The sequence below is a fragment of the Clarias gariepinus genome, chromosome 5, assembly GCF_024256425.1.
Source record: "Clarias gariepinus isolate MV-2021 ecotype Netherlands chromosome 5, CGAR_prim_01v2, whole genome shotgun sequence".
Taxonomy (NCBI): Eukaryota; Metazoa; Chordata; class Actinopteri; order Siluriformes; family Clariidae; genus Clarias; species Clarias gariepinus.
In genome coordinates this window covers 11,082,289-11,104,209 of record NC_071104.1, presented here as the reverse complement: position 1 = coordinate 11,104,209, position 21,921 = coordinate 11,082,289, and the positions used below count along the sequence as shown (strand labels likewise).

The window sequence follows — 21,921 nt, the reverse complement described above, 5'->3', positions numbered from 1 at the left end:
TCAGAAATTGGAAATGTTTGTATTGAATTGTATTATTTAGTTTTAATATTTGAAGATACTGACAAAAAAAAACATTTGAAAGACATGAAATATGGAAAATATGGGAAAGACAAATATATAAGAGTTTAACTTTTTTAATTAAAGTATGTAAAAAAATGTGTGTGAGTGAGAGAGAGAGAGAGAGAGAGAGAGCGAGGTTAACGTTATACGTTACTGAATGCTGATCATCATGCAGTTCAAGTCATACACAGCAGAGGGCAGCAGATTTAAATGACGCTCACTAATCTGAGAAATATTGTATAATGTACATTAAAACGCGTGCATAATGTTTAAAGTGCAGCAACTGCCATAACTATTTCTTATTTTTGGCATGTTTTTATGTTTAATATGGGTGTAAGTGATATGGAATTCAATGAAAACAGTTAATTAGATGTACCTACATGTGTAGTGTAAGAAATAAAAAAAATATGTTTTATTATTATTATTATTATTGTTATTATTATTATTATTAATAATAATAATAATAAATTATTTTAGTTAGTGTCAATAAATTTTTCTCTCCTAAAGAGATGTGCACAAACAAGAAAGAACTGTACAAGCGAGAAGTACAATAAAATCTAGATTTTATTTTTTTATTTTTTATTTTTATTTGTACAGTTTGTTTATTTTACTTGTTACATTTATTGTCCCTTGTATTTTATTTCTTTTATTAATATTTATTCCTTATATATAGTTTTTTATTTTCTTTTTAAGGTCACCGGCGGTCGTACTGTATAAGCATTTCACTGCATATCATACTGTGTATGACTGTGTATGTGACAAATAAAAATTGAATTTGAATTTGAATTTGATCTACTACTATAATAGTATAAAATAAAATAAAAATAAGATAAGAATAAAAGATATTGCTGTGGATATTGAATTTACTCACTTATCTTCTATACCACTTTATGTATGTATAGAAGACCTTGTATTCAGGGTCACGGCCTATTCCAGGAGGCTTAGGGCATGAGGCAGGGTACACCCATCACAGGGCGCACACACACACACACACACAACGGGCAATTTGGTAAGGCCAATTAGCCTAACCTGCATATCTTTGGGCTGTGGAAGGAAACCAGAGTACCCAGAGTACCCGGAGAGAACATGCAAACTCCATGCACACAGAGACGGGAACCAAACCCAGACCCTGGAGGTGCAAGGAGACAGTGCTAACCACACCATCGTGCCGCCTCATATTGAGTTCAATGTAAAGCAAAAATGGCTTTTTATGCTTATTCAGAAATATTAGTGCTAGTAAAATAAATAAATAAATAAAAGTAGCACCTAACTAAGATTAACAGTTACCTGTCAGTTATCAATGTGCATCTTGTGTAATTTGGTGTCAGTTTTTTTTTTATCTAAATGAAACAAATTAAAAATAAAAATATAAATCATATTGACGTGTGTCTATTAAACCATAATAGGCATATATATGATGTATTATGATATGATGTGGTATATTTATGACAGACTGTAAACGCTGCTTGAGTTCCGGAGGAATCGACTCTCATTGAAGAACTGAATCAAATGAACCGACTCCCAGAAAAGAGCCACTGATTCGTTGAAGTGGAGAGAGCGGAGTTTTATTAAGTGTGGTTTATTGAGGAAAAACATCGCGATGGAGCCTGCTGTGGCGTGCAATTATTGTGGCTTACCTTACACTTTGTCTGGTAATATATTTTAGTATTTTTCCTGTCACTTAACTTAATTAGTTGTTGAGGTTTTAACAATGAAACTTGAACGTTTTAAAGCTCGAGTTTAATTGTCTGGCTAATTAAACCTTAATTTAAGCTTTTAATTTTCACACAAATTACGAGCTTAAATTGATATTTTCGAGCTATGGTGAGTTTTTTGTTATTTATTTTCAGTTATTTGTGTATTTATTTATTTGTTTGCAGTTTATGTTCTCTCTATATTGCAAATTAAGGCATTTTTTTGAAGGATGACGCACAGAAATAACCGCCGAGTCTCGCGCAACATGGCGCTGCTAAAAGCACGTGCGCGCAGAGAGAGAGAGAGACGTTGTGTTGATCCAATTAGGACAAGTGATTAGTATTAATTATGCAAAACTTTGTGCGATTTGATCATTTAAACACGCGTAATGTTTAAAACACAACATTTATTCAGTAAGTCAGAAGTAAACTTGTTTATTTAAAATAAAAATAAGAGTGAGTGACCCATGCTCACTATTATTCTTAATTTTCCTGTTTCAGAAATGTCTCTCAGCTTTTATATTTTAAATGTTAGTGCTAACTTTATTCGCTCTTGTTGCTTTATTCTTTACAACATAAGAACAATTCGTTCATTTCTCTCCACACATTACATTTAGGTGCTTTTTAGTGATGGGAACTTTGAATCATTTTAGTGACTCGGTTCTTTGAATCTCGTTCATTAAAATGAACGAATCTTTTTTGAGTCATTTTGTTCAGAAATAAAATAAAATGTTCCATGTTCCATAAACGAACACCCAAGTTCTGATAGTTGGTAACCTAGTAACCAGTCCAAGGATCTGTCCAATGACAGACATTTCAAACCACTTTTGTCTCATGCTTGCTTTAAAATAAGAATCTATTCCACTTTAATGCACTTAATTCATCTCAGTCGGCTTTAAAGTATTCCTTGTATTGTAAATAATGATTATTTTTGATAAAATGCTGTATGTGTTTAAAAAATAAAAGTAGATTTTTCTAAAAAGAAAACCAATTAATCTTTGTTTCTCTTATTAGGTTGCTGTTTAATTAAGCAAAATGACGTTTTATTCAATTAATCGATTTTAATTTTGGTAGAATACTCGATTACTAAAATATTCTATAGCTACAGCCCTAATTTATATGTAGTTCAAACCAGGTCTCGCGTGATGCATAGGTGAGTTGATATTTGTGCCAGATTAGGTGGTGCAGAATGTTTTGATGGAACATGAGGAGCAAAGTGTGGAAATTGCCATCACGTGATGGTTTTATAAGTTAATTAATACTTTTTTATGTTTTATTGCCATAGAGGATGAGCTTGTGGGGAGGATGCCCCATGTGCTCTACTGTGGTCACATCTTCTGCTCGGAGTGTCTCCGCTCTCTGGAGTGTCCTCAGGACTTAAACAGCTCCGTGTCCACCATCAGTTGTCCAGAGTGCACGGTGAGCGCTGTCTACAACTCATGTGTTCCTCCAACCTTAACCGCTCAACAGGGGGTCAACCAGCTTTGCCAACTTTTATTTGAGAGAAAGTGGCTAAAGCATGAACATCACATCATGGTCATTGGATGATGTCATGAACTCATTTGTTTACAATTTTAGACTCTGCATTTTTTTTTTCAGAGTAAGAACAAATAAAATTAAAATAATTTTTTCTCATGTTTGTCAGGTGTCTCAAGGGTAGCTACGATTTATTTATTTTCTGCCTGAGATTCTTTTTACTGTCTTGAACCTGTGACTAATGTTGGGATGTGTAGAACAAAGAATTAAATGTGTAGGATTTATCATTGTAACCAGCAAAAATGGGAATCGCCACTTACCACCTGACACAATATTATCACTATACCTTGGTGCCGTTTTGATTAAAATGGTGATTGTATAAATATGATTTGATATTTAATTTTCCTCTGATTTATTTATTTTATTATTTTAGTTATTAGTTAAAAGTAGCTCGTCCCTTATAACGTCAGTTAGGGACTAATTTGCTCACAGAGTTTGGAGGGGAAAAAAGAGGCTTCTAATGTATGTGATTTTTGAAAATGCATTTCTGTTGCACCACTTTGAAGCTTCTGCGTTCACTACAGAATCATTTATATCTGAGGCTGATCACCAATCACGGCCAATCAAACTTAAAAGCAGCCGATCGATTGGTTCATTTTCATTATAAAGTAAAAATGTATTTAAAAAATAAATACATTTTGACATGAGTGTGGATAGAAGTTGCCACACAATAGGATTGCCATCCATAACTGAACGTTTATTTCAATATATTTACCCCAATTCCCCACCACCATTCTCCTCATCTAGTAAGTAGCACTCTGGTTAGATTTGGGAAATCAAAGTTTTTCTTTAGACTCCATCTTTGAACCCTTTTAATCTGTGTTTAGAATACAGGGAAAAGTGAACTACGTATGATTTATGTTCATTTTTTTAATGCCAGTATGAGCAGCTCAAATTACAACTACAAACGTAAATGTGTTTTATTAGGATTTTATGTGATCAACACAAAGTGGCAAATAAAAATTGTGAAGTCAATGAAAAATGATAAATGGTTTTCAAAAATTGTAAATATCTGAAAAGTATGGCGTGCACTAGTGTGTGTGTGTGTGCATTTGTCTTCAGCCCCCCTGAGTTGATACTTCCAGGTTGAACCACCTTTCACTGCAATTACTGCTGCAAGACTTTTGGGGTCTTGCTGGACGTTGTGTACCTTGGGCTTCACCCCAGTGTCAAGTCTTTAGAAGACTCTAACAGCTTTCTATAAGACTGCCCTATATTTGGCTCCGTCCATCTTCCATCAACTTTGGCTCCCTGTCCCGGCTGAAGAAAAGAATCACCACAATATGATGCTGTCATCACTATGTTATCGCCACACGCAGCATTTTGCATTTAGGCCAAAAAGTTCAATTTTGACAAATCTGACTAGAGCCAAGTTTTTTTTTACATGTCTGCTGTGTCTTGCACATGTCTTGTCACAAACTGCAAAAGGGACTTGTAATGACTTTCTTCCAACAATTACTTACTTTTTTCCACTCTTCCATAAAGACCAGGTTTGTGAAGTGCAAGACTAATAGTTGTCCTGTGGACAGATTCTCCCACCTGTGCTGTGGATCTACGCAGCTCCTCCAGAGTAACCATGGGCTTCTTGGCTGCATTTCAATTGGTTCCACTGAATTTTAGTTAGGTGTATCGAAGTAAAGAGGGCTGAATAAAAATTAGCGCCACACTTTTCAGATTTTTATTTGTAAATAAAATTATGTGCAACTTTGTGTTGATCTATCACATAAAATCTCAATAAAATACAATATAAAATGTACTATATCTATAATATATACTCAATAAAATACATATAAGTCCATGCTTCTGTACAGGACTGGATGTGATGATTGTATGTGTGGGGGTCAGTTTCATGATGTATGTTCAGACCAAAGCCAGAACACTTTGAACATTTTCTGTAGATGAGCACTGAACTCGGTGAGGAAGAAGTGGATGGATTGCAGGTGGACAGCAGAATTATTGGCCTTATCTACACAGCCAAGATCAACTCCAAAAAGAGGTGATTCTTAAAATAAGCTAAAATATAATTACTTGTACATTACCAAAATAACAATGCTGTAAATAAATTGGTGTGTTCAGATTTGCTGTGTCGTTCTGTCTCTGTGTTTGCGCATGTACTGTATTAATACATAAATAAAAGGGCTCTCCACGGGAGAGTCAGACAGACAGGTCGCAGATCAAAAAGTCCAGCGTCATCTCCATCTACCCAGAAGATTTTTGGAGAGGTACGTGTTATTGACTAATGCAAATATTTTTATAGGCTAAGGTGAGACATATTCAAGAAGTTTAAAGTAGGAATTAGATTTGCTTTGAGGGTGTTTGTTGTATTAAAAAAAAAGTTGAACTTGCGTTAATTGGTTTAAATGTAAAAACAAACATGCTTTATTTAATCATCTTCTGTGTAAGTAACTAAATAAATGTCTTGCAGGATCAAGATTTGGGGAAGATTTTAGACGACGCCCTCTCTAAAGCGACAGAAAAGCTTAATACCCTAGAAAACCTGCGGCAGGTGCAGTGTACATACTGTTAGCAGCCCTTGATTTCTTTGCTAGTGCTAACTTTTCAATGATTTTAGATGTCTTTTTTTTTTCTCTCTCTCTCCAAGACTCTGGTTTCAGACATTGAGTCTCGAGTGCAGAAAGAGAAAAATCGGATCATGAACGAAATTGACATCTGCATCGAGAAGGCGAACATCATAATGCAAAGAAGGTGCGATTTAGACACTGATGGATAGAATTGTCGAGAAAAAAAATTGGTCTTAGTCACAACAAATGTTTCGTATCAACGGAGTTGGGTCTGCTGCACCATTCTCCATTTTTGTATGGAACCAAAATTTGCTATTATATTCTATAAAAAAATTATTATATTAATTTTTTTTTTTTTACCCAAATTTAAACATGTTAACAATCAGTAATCAATCACTCTCATTTTCTGTAGTGCTTTATCAGCTTGCGGGGGGCCTGGAGCCTACTCCTGGTTTCTTGGGGCACAAGCCGGGGGACAACCTGGACATTGTGCCAATCAGTCACATGGCGCACAGAAATACACACACACTTACACAGTATGGGCAATTAGGGAATTTTTGCCAATTAGCCTCATCTGGATGTCTTTGAAATTTGGGGGAAAACCATAGTACCTGGAGGAAACGCATCAAGCACATGGAGAACATGCAAACTTCGAGAAGTTTCAGTGTAAAATTAAATGTTTTTTCTTTAATTTTGTTGCGACATTGTATACAATGAAACCTTCGATTACGAGAATAATTTGTTCTTAAAGCGGGCTCGTATTCCAAAACACCAGTAAACCAAATCACATTTTCCTGTAAGAAATAATGGAAACTCAGATTATTCATTCCACAGCCCAAAAATTAATACATAAATATAATAAACACAAAATATTAAATAAAAATAAGACAAAATAACCTGCACTTTACCTTTAAAAAGAAAAAAGTAAAATAAATCCTGACAGATAAGTGTTTCCGTTTATGCGCTCTGTGTGTGAGTGGGATTCTAAAGTAAGCTCCCCTCTCCCCCTTGTCGTCTTACACAGTTACTCATCCTCCACTCTTTTCACACGCGCGCACAACTAAAACACTTTTATCAGAAGAAATAAACAAGAAATCTCTCTAACGACACTCGATTGAGTGACAGACTAACGGAATCATTGTTGGGAAGTAAAAATAAAACAAATTAACCTGCACTTTACCTTTGAAAAGAATCGTGTTTCTGTGTAGAGCAGAGTGTGTGTGTGTGTGTTTGTTTCTGTGAAGGCGAAAGTAGAAGAGGTCTGTGTGTGTGTGTGTGTCTGTCTTTCTTTTTGACGGTGTCCAATGACGCGCGCACAGACACAAAGAGCAGCCTTGAGCAGAGAGAGAAAATGGATCTTTAACCTTTCTAATGAGACTTGCTTTTGCTTCAGATGTGCGCTGTACACACACATACGGACACAAAATAAAATATGCTTCACACACACACACACAAGGTCACAGTGTTACAACAGTTACAGTGTTACAGTGCAAACAGTATATGCGTGCACAGATGTTGATTATACCAGTATGAGACGCACTAAGACCCAGTAGAGGAGACGATTACCCACAATTCCACAGCACAAGAAAAAGTAAAACCGTTGGCTAGGTTGTGATCATGTGACGCTCGGCGTCAAAACAATGAGCACATGTGTGATATATGATACTCGGTACTCGTTCATTTTCCAAGTTAATAATTATTAAAAATCTTTGCTCGTCTTGTGGAAAACTCGCAAACCGTGTTACTCGCAATCCGAGGTTCCACTGTATTGAAGTGCTGTTCATTATTTAAATATTTAACTCGAATATTGAACTCGGTGAGCGTTGAGAGTGAATTGGTACCATGTTAAAGCGTATGTTGTTTATGATTTGTGCAGACGTAGTGTGCTGGTATCTGAACTGAGTCTGGAGAAGCTCTTCTCAGCCGGGATAGAGGAGTGTCAGAAACTGCAGGCGAGGGAAGGAGACCTGCGCGCAGCCATCCTGAAAGCACGACATGTTCGTCAGGTCCCGATGCTGGAGACGTACTGCCGTCTGGACAAGGTATTCATCTTGGTACCTTAGAGTAAATATTGTGAACAAAACACATCTTTTACAGTGGAGACAGGATTTATGTTTCAAGACTACAGCTCCAAACTAAACTAAAGCTACATTTGCAACAATTCCTCTGAAGGTGTGCGGTGGTATCCGACAGCAAGACATTAGCAGCAGATCTTTAAAGTCCTGCAAGCCTCCTCTTAATCCACTGGGCACCCATAACCAATTGCCTTTGTGATGTGATTAAGTTACTTTAGCCTTTCTGTCAGCTTAAACCAAAAGAAGCCATTCTTCGTTGTACTCTTTTATTAACAACATAGATGTTATGCGTTGCACTGGTGCCAGACGATTGGCTGTTTAGACGATTGTATGAAGGAGTAGGTACAGGATAATAAAGATTGGTGAGTGTGTGCACTTTCATATTTAATTTGTAATATCCTGATTGATTTATTTTTGTGTTATCAATTAAATCTGCTCAGATTCTAGAGACTCTGCAGAGTCCTTCTGAGACTGAATCGTTCGATATGAGCTGCCTCAATCTGCGTTCAGACCTTCGGTACGTCTTGCTATCAGTGTTATTGTGTAATATGCATTTTCTGTGGACATTTAATCCATCGTATTATTTTGGTATAGATGCATTCTCAACGTGGAGCAAGTAAAAAACTGCCTGGAGATCACAGGTGGTGGTTGTGACCTGTAAGCAAATGCTTTTTTTTTTCCCAATATTTTTAGTTATCCATAAAATGCATTGGAATATAGGTTGTTGCGACTTACGAATGGAAGCGTTGTCATGTTGTCTTTACGCCGTTAAATTGCGAGGGGAATCCTTGGCGCAATTTTGACACAGGGCTGTTTTCCACTGTATGAGACTGTAAACTCTGTCTCATTGAGGATTTTCCTAAATTAAAGTTATTTACCATCAGGACAGCTTTACAGGACAACCATTTTCTATCATCGTGCTCCCAGACTAATTCATTGAAACCGGTAAGACCGGCTAATTTTTCCCGCACCCCCACAACATACAATTGTATAAGAAATTGTATATATTCACTTAGACACTGTTACAATTTTACAATTGTAAAAATTGGTATCTGGCGCACTGCAGTGTCTATTTTTTTGTGAGCCACTTCCGTGATTGTTCGTAAGTCCCAAATGTTCGTAAGTCGGGGACAACGTGTATTCAGGAAAGGTACTGTATGTGAAATAAATGTCTCTGCTCCAGCATGTGCATTTTTGCATTCCAATCCATAATATGCCACATTTGACCTATTTAGGTAATTTAACACAATCGAGTTTGCAGTAATTCTCCAACCAATGTGTTTTAAGTGTTTGCTTCTTTATAACCAGGCGGTTTCCATCTTAAATGCCATGGATTATTGTAAAAATTTACTCAAACTTCTAAAGAAATTTTAATCACTTAAAAAAAAAAAATAATTTGTTACAAATAATTGTCGGAACAGTCTGCATAAAAAAAATAATAATTTGTTACAAATAATTGTCGGAACAGTCTGCATAAAAAAAAAAATCAAGAAAACCGGCAGGGAAATGATTGTGTACTAAATTGATGTGACTTGGCAGTTCTGGTTGTTTCTTGTGTCAGTGTGTGTGAGGAGGTACGCACCCCTCCTGCCAGAGAGCATGTCAAGCACCCTGTGAGGGGAGTAGGTTCAGGCGAACGGGGCAGAGACAGACCTCGAGTTTCCGTTCATCCTCACTCTGTATCCCCCAAACGCATGCTTCAAACGTATGCTTCAAGCCCTGATGTTATTATAGAGGAGATCATTGAGGAAACTGTTGCTGGTGAGGGAGAGACACATGTAATGGGTATGTATGAGACATGTAAGCAGATATAGTCTGAGATAAGTCTCTTTGTTTGTCAAAATAATGTCCATTATTGCTTTCTGTTCCTTCAGCCCAGGCGCCCAGACATCCAGAGAAACAGAGGAGGAATCGCAAGGCACGGCCTGAGAGGAGCGGTGGATAAGTGTTTTTTTTTCATTTTTTTGAGAGAGTCCTTAGTCTTTTGATTTTTAGAACAGTAAATGTATTTATTTTGTGATTTTCAGCAGTGAAGGTGTGGGTTTCAGTAACCCACATAATCAACCCAACACATTTCTACGTATGCTATGTGATTGAGCACAAGTCAGGAGTCTTGTTGGCCAAAAAGATCAACAGCATCTGCTCTACAGAACGCAGCCACTTCACTGTAAATGACCAAATCAAGACAGGTAAGAGCTCTTTTTCTTCCTGATTAGAGTTGTTGGTTATGCACCCATACCAGAGCTCTGAGGCTTGGCTTGTTCACACACTCAGTCACTGGCTGTTTATCTTAACCTAGTCACTTATAAATAAATTGCGTTTCCCCTCTATATCTTGAGGAATACCTTTATCTACAGAACGGGGTTATATACGTTAATTACACTTTTTAGATTATAATAAGCACGTCAAATATCACTTAAAGACATGAAACATACTAGCTAAACATATCTACCTGTATATATATATTATTATATTTATCTATATATTTATTTATGGTCTTTTTATTCATGAGGATGTTTTCACGGCAACTGCATTTGGGTTTGTGTGTTTGCTGGCTTTTACCGCTGAGTGGCGCTATATAACTACAGACTGACGCCTCAGGCCTTAGTTCGTTCTCTCCAGGATTAATGAGTCGCAGCTCGGCTAGAGTCGCATGTAGTTGCAGATAAAATCAAGTGAAACATTGTAATTAAACGAATTCATAATCACAGTATTAACATTACAGTCCAAATTTATAATTAAAATTATTTTAAATATTTTTACGATCGAATTTAAGCAATGTTTTTTTTTTTTTTTTTCTCAAATATTTTTATTGAAAAAAGGAAAACAATACAGTACTTGCAGTTACAGACATACAATTTACCTTTCTTCATTTTTCTAAATAAATATATTTATATATTACAAAAAAACAACAACAACTAAAAAACACTCAAAAAACAAAAAACACACACCCCCAATTACCCCCCCCCCTCCCCCCCCTCGTCCCACACGGCTCAACACAACCACCAAACATATTACATAAATATAAAAGTAACAGTTATACATTTAATCAGGCAATACCTCCAGGCTAGTAAAATAAGAAATAAAAGGTTGCCAATTGTGGTAAAATTTGGTTGTACATCCTCTTAATGTATATTTAATTTTTTCAAGTTTTAAAAAAAACATGACATCCTTAAGCCACTGGGAGATAGTAGGATGTTTAGCAGACTTCCAGTGCAACAATAATAGCCGTCTCGCTAATAAGGATGTAAAAGCTATGATATTCATTTGTGTAGAATTAAGTGTAAGTGAGCGATCAGGAATCCCAAATATAGCAATTAGAGGACAAGGTTGGAGAGTTACCCCAAGAACAGTTGACATAATAGCAAAATAACCCGTCCAGAAATCTTCTAGCTCAGGACATAGAAAAAACATGTGGCTAAGGTGACAGGGAGAGCCATGACATTTATCACATTTGTTTTCCACATCCGGATACATTTCAGAAAGTCTAGACTTAGAGAAATGTACCCTGTGTATGACCTTAAATTGAATAAGTCCAAGACGAGCACAAGAGGTGGAAGACCGTACCCTCGCTATAGCCTGTTCCCAGGACTCCTCATGTATTTGAATTCCCAGTTCCCCCTCCCATGTAGACTTAAGCTTAACATTTGAGTGGGTACTAAGAGACAGGATAGAATCATAGAGTTTAGAAATGGTTCCTCTATAATGAGGAATAAATGATATCATAGTTTCCCACTGCTGTTCTGGAGGTAAAGAGGGGAAATTAGGGAAACACTTGGCAACAAAATTTCGAATTTGAAAATAGCGAAACAGGTGGGTAATGGGGAGACCATAACGAGATGACAAATTGGCAAAACTATCGAAAACACCATCCACATATAAATATTTAAATTGTTTTATACCCTTTTCACTCCACACTGAGAATGTCGAGTCCAAGAGTGATGGTGGAAACAAATGGTTATCATTTAGAGGACCCGAGGAAGATGCCCTTACAAATTTATAGTGCCGTCTAAACTGAAACCAGACCTTAAGTGTGTTAAGAACCACCTGATTATCAGTATACATAGAGGGTTTTATAGGTAAAGAGGAATAGAGGAGAGCCGGTATAGAAGAACCCTTACAGGTTGATAGCTCCAATTTACACCAAGAGGATCCAGAAGATTTTAACCAGTAGCAAAGTTTATGGATGTGAGCAGCCCAGTAGTAAGCTAGAAAATTAGGTAATGCAAGTCCTCCACTGAATTTGCATCTCTGCAGTAAAGTTTTACGAACCCTAGGTGGCTTCCCTCCCCAAATGAAAGAACCAATAATCTTGTCCAGTGATACAAAAAAATGTTTTGGCAAAAATAAGGGAATCGACTGAAACAAAAATAAAAATTTTGGTAAGATATTCATTTTAACAACATTAATCTTACCGATTAATGAAAGGGGGAGATTACCCCATCTTTGAATATCAGATGTAACCCTTGATATAAGGGGAGTAAAATTAGCTGATTTAAGGCCAGATAGAGAACGAGTCACATTAATCCCCAAGTATTTAAACCCCGATGGACTAAGATGAAAGGGTAGATCGGACTGTTGAAGTTGACATGCTGACGTATTAATGGGAAAACACTCACTTTTCCCCAAATTTAATTTATACCCAGAAAACGAGCTAAAATTCTCCAAAATACCTAAAACAGCAGGGATGGAGAGTGCAGGATCGCTTATATATAACAACAAATCATCTGCATACAATGATAATTTATGTTCAATTCTATTACGAATGATTCCCTTGAATACAGAGGAAGATCTCAATGTGATGGACAGAGGCTCGATGACGATGGCAAAAAGTAAAGGTGACAAAGGGCAACCTTGACGACATCCACGACCCAGAGCAAAATAATCAGAATAAACATCATTAGTATGAACACTGGCTTTAGGGGACGAATAAAGAAGCCGAATCCAAGAAATGAATTTATCGCCAAATCCAAATTTCTTTAAAACTGCAAACAAGTACTCCCACTCCACCCTATCGAAAGCCTTTTCAGCATCCAAAGAAATCACAAATTCGGGAAGTTTAGATAGATGCTTTGAGTAAATAACATTAAAGAGTGTACGAGTATTAAAAAACAATTGACGTCCCTTTATAAAGCCATTTTGCTCTTCAGATATAATACCAGGAAGCACATCCTCTAGACGAGATGCAATCACTTTAGCCAACACCTTTGCATCGGCATTAAGCAGAGATAATGGCCTGTAAGAACCACAGGAGGTTGGATCTTTGTCATTTTTGAGAAGGAGTGCTATAGTGGCTTGTGTGAAAGTTGGTGGTAATGAACCCCTTTTCAAGGATTCATTAAACACAGATAAAAGCAATGGTGCCAATTTACCAATAAATGTTTTGTAAAATTCAATTGGAAACCCATCAGGGCCTGGGGCTTTATTAGACTGCATAGCTGTAACCGCATTTGATACTTCTTCAACAGAAAATGGGGAGTCCAATTGCCCGGCAATATTAGTATCAATAACAGGGTTTGAAAGATTATGAAGAAATTCGTTCATTTTAGCTTTGTCCGTAGGAAATTCTGACTTATATAGAGAAGCGTAGTATGCTTTAAAGATAGAATTAATTTCCAAGGGATCTGTGGTAATCGTGTCATAAGTGTTTTTAATACTAGGTATTAAACGTGAAGTGGCTTGTCGTCGTAACTGATGTGCCAACAAGCGACTTGCCTTGTCGCCATATTCATAATATGAGCCACGACTGCGTAGTAACAAGCGCTCTGCCTCTTTAGTTGACATTAGATTAAATTCTGCTTGCAAATCAAGACGCTGCTTCAGTAATTCTGGAGAAGGGTTGAGTGCATAACTTTGATCAAGGATACTAATCGCAGATGTAAGTTCTTTAAGCCTGGCATTATTATTTTTATTAGCAAGAACAGAATAAGAAATAATTTGACCTCTCAGGTAGCATTTAAGTGTCTCCCATAGCAGAGAATATGAGACTGAGTCATTTTGATTGAAGGATAAGAACTCCTCAATAGAACTTAAAATGAATTCACAAAATTCTTTATCTGCCAGAAGAAGAGAGTTAAATCTCCAAAGTGGTGGGCTACGTTTATAGGTAGAAAGTTGAATATCCATTAGCAGAGGTGAATGATCAGATATTACAATACCAGAATAGTCAGAAGAATTAACACAAGAATTAAGAGTTCTGTCAATAAAAAAGTAATCAATCCTGGAATAAGAATGATGCACCTGAGAGAAAAAAGAAAATTTTTTGATTGAAGGGTTGCGAAATCTCCATGGATCAATAAGATCGTTCTCTTTCATAAAATCTGAAAATATTTTAGACATAGATGATGGAGTCAGATTACGAGGATTAGATCGATCCAAGATGGGATCAAAAACACAATTTAGATCTCCACCGAGGATCAGCAAATGGGTGTCCAAGGAGGGGATGTTACTCAGCAATCTATTAGCGAATTCAGCATCATCAAAATTTGGGGCATATACATTTACCAACAAAACTTTTTTTTGCATTAGGGTACCGGCAACAATGATGTATCTACCATTCCTATCAGCGATAACATTGGTCGATGAGAATTGAACTTTCTTATTAATGAGAATGGCAACTCCTCTAGCTTTCGAATTAAAGTTTGAGTGAAAGACCTGACCTACCCAAGGGCTATATAACCTATAATGATCTTTAATGCGAAGATGAGTCTCCTGTAAAAATGCTATATCAGAATTTAAACGTTTCAAGTGTGTGAAAACCTTAGATTTCTTAACAGGGTTACCCATACCTCTGACATTCCAACTAATGAATCTAAGAGGCATGCCTGACCCAGCAATGCTGGGACCTATATTGCCACTAACCATTCAAAAAAAATAAAAATAAGTAAATTAAAAAAAAACACAACAGCCAAAATGCCAGTGGTCGTAAAGAGCCGAAATGGGACACCCCCTCCGCCCCAGATAACCCTGAACACAAATACACCCAAAGTCTCCACATAACAGAACAAAGGAGACAGCAGTGTTCCCCAAAAAAGCAAAAATAATCCACTAAAGTGAATGGACTAACCGGAGCCCAAACAAAAACAAACAAAAGCGAGAGAGAAAAAAAAAAACTCCCACCGACTTCCACACTGTATAACAGTGTGCGTGTAACTATAAACACGTTAAATTAAAAAAATAAAAATACGTAAAAATACAAATAAACGAGTCCTGTGCAAATAGATGCAGTAAGCATAGAAAAGATTGTGCTGGACTAATCCAGAGTACAAGAGTATAATATACGATTTAGTCTTATTATATAAAAGTGTGAATAAAAAAAGCAAACAGTACGGTAATTAGAGCAACACAGTTAAAATAATAATAATTAAAAATGTGCATGTAGCGTTAACCCTAATGAGAGCGAAACACTTAACAGCATTATAGCACCAAACTGAACGGCTGTTGAGGCTCACCCAGTAATCACAGTTTTGACATAATCACTGGCTTCCTCCGCTGACACAAAGTTCTTCTCAACACCCTTATATGTGATGCGAAGTCGCGCTGGATGAAACAGGCCGTACCGAACACCTTCAATGCCACGGAGCTGCTGCCTGACCGTATTGAATGCAGCCCGAGCGCGTGCTATCTTAGCAGTGTAGTCAGGAAAGACTGAGATGGACTGGTCTCCAACTTTAATCTGTCGGCGTTCTCTAGCGCGACGTAAAATGTCCACACAGTCAGTGTGGTAATGAAACCTACATATAATGGCTCGTGGACGGTCGCCGGGCTTAGGTGTGGGTTGGAGGGTCCTGTGGGAACGATCCAAAAGCGGCTCCTTCTCCAGATTAAAGGCTTCCTTTAGCAAGGAGGCCACGGCCGCAGTGGTGCACGTGTCAGGGCCCTCCGGTACTCCCACTATCCTAACATTGTTACGGCGCGACCTAGACTCCAAGTCTTCACATTTATTTTCCAGCTTGGTTACGTTAGCTGTGAGACACTTGATAGTATTTTTCATCTCGGCTATGTCATCCGAGCACACCGTAAGCGCGTGCTCCATCTCCCTGACCGTACCTTTTAGCTCGGACACGATAGCATCATTAGCGGCTTTATCGATCGCCAGCTGCGTTTTCACCGCTTGCAAGTCGAACTTAATAGTAGACAAAACATCACCGAGAGTATCCTGAAGTTCTTTTTTAAAAATATCAGCGATATCTTTCCTCAGCGAGGCTAACAACTCGACTTTAAGAGCATCCATATCCGGATTAGCTTGGCTCGAGGGAGGCTTTACAGGTGACGACTCACTCGAGGATGTGGTCGCGGCTTGCAAACTAGGCCTCAGTTGTGTTTGAATAGTACTGCGAGTTTTAATATTTTTTGCTGCCATTTTACGCAGTCCCGAGTAAAACCCCTCAACTCAACGAACTAAAAAATAAAACAGGACTAAAATTATGGCCAAAAAGCGCAAATGAATAACAATTTAATCAAAATCGGTGGGAGCTCCCAAACTCGAATTTAAGCAATGTAAACGTTAACACACTGAGCCTTTAGATTTAATGTGTAATTAGAAAAGCTACACGTGTAGGGTCTTGCGTCATCTTTTTTTTTGTGTTCTTTAAATTTGTAGTAGATTTATTAACTGAAATAAATGAAACTAAACGCCCATAAAATTAAAACACTGTCAGATTAATGTGCAAAAACTATATAGTAAAACTATATAAGCTACGTAGCCTTTATAAGTCTCTATTTTTATTTAGGTGCGCTCACAGTGACGAAAATGATTGTGTATAGAGTGATTACAACCAAAACAATTTATGGTATGATGAAGAAAATCTCCATTTCTTCTATTCAAGTAAAACAGTACTAATGTCAATTTTAGAATCTAGAATCCAGAAAATAAAATTTGCAGAAATTTAAAAAGAGGCCTAAATCACTGCAGGTCTTCAAAATCCGGGTCTTAAAGTGGAGAGGGGTGCATTTCATTTATCTGAATGTATAGGTGAGAACAGCTGACTCACACCTGGGGAGGGTGAATAATTTGCATTTGAATGTTGCCTGCCATTGTAAAGCACACACAGTAACACTAAAAGCACAACATCCCAGGACAAATAGGAATAAGAGCCCCTGATTAAACGGCATAGATATTATTAAATATTACAACAAAATTCCTCCGTGCTCGGGAAAACTTTATGCGTGCGAGAGGAGGAGATAAATAACAATAGCCCACGTTTAGAAAAGCAGTTTTATTTAGACTATATAAAATAATCCTGCATTTATTTTTAGGCATCACAATGACGAAAAAACCTTATGATTTTGTAAAAATAATTAAAGCAAACGCTATTCTGTATTGTTTTCTGTAACCTTGAGCGTGTCAGAAAATTAACCGAAACTCTGTGTATACGTGAATTATTAAAATAGTCAGGGTCTCCTTGCTGTTTTTCCCCCAACGCATTTTTAAAAAAAACTTTATGCATGCAGCTGAGCGCTGATTAGACTACAAAGTTAAAGACATGGATCACGATATGTCACGGCGTGCGCCTATGATGGGTGTGCGCCCAAATATACTATCGCTCACTCCGTAGGCTCCCTAGATAGGCGGCAGGTATGTAAAGGAACGGGGCCGGCTGGTAATAATTAACGTTAGGATCTCAGGCTCCAGACTATAAAGGCAAGGCGCAAAGTTAAATTCGGGAAGTAGGTGATGCGGTGGAGCAGGACAGAGTGGCATGCAAGCGGGGCGATGTGACGCGGCCCAGGGACTTTAAACAGGACACTGGAATTCTGCCCTTTGATCCTCGCGCTCTCGCAACACCTTTACTCCGTGCAGGCGCGCTGCCTCCGCGTGCTCCATTCTGCCACTCTGCCCACTGCCACCTTTCGCCAGCTGTGTGCCCGCATGCCAGCATGGCACAACCCCCGGATCTGCACGTGCACTTCATCCCTTTCCCTTTCTTTCTGTTCTCCCTTCTTTAACCCATTCCTTTCCTATTTTACATGAATAAATTATCCCTTTTCTTTTAAGACCTCTCCTCGTGTCCGTGCTTCATGGTGCGCCCGTGCAAATAGGCTCGAACCCGTTACAGATACCAAACCCCGAGCCCAAACCCCATTTAAATTAAATTAACAAGTATTGTAAGCAAACAAAAATAGCCCACGTTTCGAAATTATTTCCGAGGCTGCGATGGGCCGGTGTTATGCGCAGAGCACTGGGAGATGTACGTTTAGAAATTCTTTCCGAGGCCGGTGTTATGCGCAAAGCGCTGGAAGATGTTCTGAAGCTTAAATCTCCAAAAACTACACCTGTGACACAATAACAGTTATATTTCAAACATTTTGCAGGCTGCCGTTTAGAGAAACCAGAGAATAAAGAATAAACCAGTTGTTTGGTCAAAATAACCCAACCAGGTGTTCATTTGTAAATGACTCACTACATCTCATATGACCCAACATGAGCAACACAACAATGTGTTTAAAGTACTCGAAATAACCCAGAATTTTGACCCAGCATAAACCACCCAACGATGTGTTTACAGAAACAACACAGCATTTTTAGTGCGTCTTTTTTGAGTTATTGTAATGTTTTATTCTGGAAGTCTATTTTACCAGTTATTTCTATATTTAAGGTTTGATATAGGCTATATAACAGTTCATTCTTTGTACAAATAAAATGATCAGCTAGTGAACTTGATCTCTGTCAAAACAACATTTAACCAATGTTTGTTTTTTTTGACTCATTATTATACAATAAATATCAATATCCCTGGTTCAGATTTTTCATTTTTGTTTTATAAAGTTCTCAGATGTGGAAATTACAATCACTGTAGTATTTCTTCGATACAACCTATTAAGACTTTTTTATTGACTTAATTATATTTTAAACTTCGTAGAGTGAAAAATTTCACTTTGCGCCACCTGGAGGTCATTTCACGAATGACTTTAAAATGCAACTGATTTATTTTGGCTGCTGCAGTTTTCCCACGGCGGTGAGCGCGACGGTAATAAGCATTCTGGTTGTCCACCTACTGTAGGTGCAGTTGTTGGTTTTCAGGGCATTTCTTTGGTTTATTAAAAGTATATTTTAAGGGTGCTTGAGGCTTACAAGTAGAACCTGTTAGTGTCTAGTTTCACTTTATTCATTTGCTTTTAGAAATCTTGTTTTTCTAAAAGCAAATCTTGTTTTATCTAAAATTCAACCCCAGTTGCTCTGTATTTACTGTCATGAGGATTTAATGACAAGCTTAAAAGGTGTTGCTAAAGTCCTTTAATTGATGTATTAATGTATTATTTTAATGTAATTTAATTGTATAATTTATTATGCAGTCATTAAGTTGAAATGTGTGTGTTTATGTGCACGAAGGAGCACTGGTGTTTGTAAAGAGGGACAATGAGGTCTGGTGTAGAGCAGTGGTGCGCGAGTTGTTCCAGACGGGCTGTGTGGAGTGTGTGAGTCGGTGCTCTGCAAACGACGTGGCGCGCATGGAAGTGTTCTTCCTTGACTTTGGCTTCTCTGAGGAAATCACCATCTCTGGGTAAGGAGAAATTCTCTTAAAGATGGATGGATAAAATGAACTGAAATATTTTTACGCATGTAATTTTATTCAAATACCAAATAGAAACCATGCAGTTTGAAACATAGCTGTTTGAAAGTTCATTTGAAAGACCTGAAATTTCATCATCAACTTTATTTGAAAGTTTATCTATGCAGTCCTATCTCATGTTTTACAGACATTTAAACATGTTTCAATAGTACCTTTTCGCGCTGCAGAATTCTTGCTAAAATCTGAACCGTGATTTTTCTTCATGAGGATTGAAATCACGGTTTTATTCACACATTTTCTTTTCACCCAAACATTTATTGCTCTTAACCTTTTTGTGTTACAATAAATAACTTTTTGGTATTTTTGAAGCCCTTTAAAAGCTGTTTAGAATTTAGACACTACAAGTAGAATGACCGAAACCAATAAATAAAAATAACTAATAAATGGCACTTTTTTTGTATACTCGGCCAACTACAGTCCTTTAGAACATTATTATTTTTATGAGTATAAATTAAAGGTCCTGAAACTTGTTAGGTAATTTGAAAGTTCAAGTTTTTATTGTTCGTATGTATAGTATAATGCTTATAGCTTTTAATCTGTTTTAAATATCTGTAATTATTATTATGTCTCAGTTAGTATTGAACATGCCTGTGTCAAATATTGAGTAGATTCTCCCTTTTTCCACCATAACTTTGATGCACTGTGTGTTTTGACACCTTTCTGTTGGAACCAGTAGTAACCTTTTCATCAATATGAGCCTCAATAGCTCTTCTATTGGATCGGACTACACGGGGCAGCCATCACTCCCCATGTGCATCAGTGTAGGGCTGTAGCTATCGAATGTTTTAGTAATCGAGTATTCTACTAAAAAATTAATCGAGTAATCGGATAAAATGTATTTTTGCTTAATTAAACAGCAATGTAAAATATATAAGAAAAACAAAGATTAATTGGTTTTCTTTTTAGAAAAATCTACTTTTATTTTTTAAATGCATACAGCATTTTATCAAAAATAAACATTGTTATTATTCACAATACAAGGAATACCTTATATCCCTATCTCGCCTATGCGGTTTGACTCACAGTGAGATGTGGGGTTAGGCACCGTGAGTCTCCGCGATTGCCCGCCGACGTTCCGCGAAGTTCTGCAAGGTTCCGCGAGAACTGCCAAAAAATTTACCGTTTAAACGTTTTTAAGGCGGCTTAAACATGTTTGATTTTTTGCCCGGAAAGATGGAAACGTAATTGCAGCACCAAAATTCGTGGTGAATCATGATGCATGGTACTGCGTAAACCACGTAGGTGAGATAGGGCTATTAAAGTTGACTGAGATGAATCAAGTGCATTACAGTGCCATACATTTTTATTTTAAAGCCTTTACTTAGATGCAAAAACTAAAAAAAAAAAAAAGGGGGAATTTTAAATGACTTTAAGGATCAAAAAAACTAAGGCACACATTGAAATAAATTATTATACAAAAACAACAAAAGTTATGCAACTAAACTTTGAGAACTAAAAGTTTCAAAATCTACAGCTTAGGCATAACATATAAGCTTTTAATGACCATTTTTATCGTTTTTACTTCCTGGTTTCTTCATCTCTTGGCTCACTGATATTTTTATCGCTTCCTTCCATTTTGTAGGCTTAACCTTTGCCAGGCCACAGTTGTAAATAAGAAACCTGTTCTTAATCTGTCTTGCCTGGTTAAATAAAGGTTAATAAAATAAATAAATTGTAGCCCTCAACAGAGCGCTCCATCAAATCAATACACAGCTAACTGTTTGCGTCTCCTTCCGCCTTTTGGATGACGTAAGTGCTTCTTCTTCGTTGGTGTTTACTGGCATCTTGCATCCGGAAGTGCACTGTCAAAACGCGCTGTCAACAAACAATTGCGCAAAACTATGATGCAAGCTTTTAAAATGAATTAAAAGAACCCTTGAGGTAGAAGATTTTGCCTCAAACATTTTTTGTAATCAAATTACTCAAGTTACTCGATGAATCGCTTCAGCCCTACATCAGTGAGCCTTGGCCACCCATCACCCTGTCACCACTTTACCGGTTTTCATTCCTTGGATAATTTTTGGTATGTCCTGACCACTGAAGCCTGGAGACATCCTATAAGACTTGCAGTGTTTGTTGTTACTCTGACCCAGTGGTCTAGCCATTAAAATGTGGCCCTTTTCACAGTAGGCACATTTTTAACTAATTACATGTGATGCAAGTGGGTGTGATGTATTATGCAGCAAGTGAACCTTATTTCCTGAGGTTGATGTGTTGGAAGCAGAAGAAATGGGCAAGAATAGGGATTTTGATTGACTTTAACTCTAAAACTGCAGCTCTTGTGGAACATTCAAAAGGGATCCAAGTAAGAAAAACTGTGGCTTACTAATGCACATGGGGAGCGAAGATTAAACAGTCAAGTAAGGAAGGCAAGGTAGCCATTCAACCAGTAGGAAGGTAGCCAGCCAACCAGATAGCCAAGTAGGTCATTAGCCAGATATGTAGCTGGTTAGGCCAGTAG

At 37.3% G+C, this 21,921-nt stretch overlaps 1 protein-coding gene across 2 annotated transcripts in view; it reads left to right on the top strand.

Moving 5' to 3' along the window:
- The first annotated feature begins 1,594 nt into the window (after positions 1–1,594).
- The window catches only part of rnf17 (ring finger protein 17), a 47,391-nt gene continuing 27,064 nt past the window's right edge, over positions 1,595–21,921 (top strand). For both annotated transcript variants that reach the window (XM_053496771.1, XM_053496770.1), the window contains exons 1-13: positions 1,595–1,712; positions 3,040–3,173; positions 5,189–5,286; positions 5,428–5,512; positions 5,716–5,796; positions 5,893–5,996; positions 7,689–7,854; positions 8,328–8,404; positions 8,482–8,544; positions 9,449–9,672; positions 9,762–9,824; positions 9,915–10,076; positions 19,220–19,391. In XM_053496771.1, the coding sequence (XP_053352746.1) occupies positions 1,661–1,712; positions 3,040–3,173; positions 5,189–5,286; positions 5,428–5,512; positions 5,716–5,796; positions 5,893–5,996; positions 7,689–7,854; positions 8,328–8,404; positions 8,482–8,544; positions 9,449–9,672; positions 9,762–9,824; positions 9,915–10,076; positions 19,220–19,391 (1,481 nt within the window). In that variant the 5' untranslated portion in view covers positions 1,595–1,660. The remainder of the gene's footprint in view (positions 1,713–3,039; positions 3,174–5,188; positions 5,287–5,427; positions 5,513–5,715; positions 5,797–5,892; positions 5,997–7,688; positions 7,855–8,327; positions 8,405–8,481; positions 8,545–9,448; positions 9,673–9,761; positions 9,825–9,914; positions 10,077–19,219; positions 19,392–21,921) is intronic.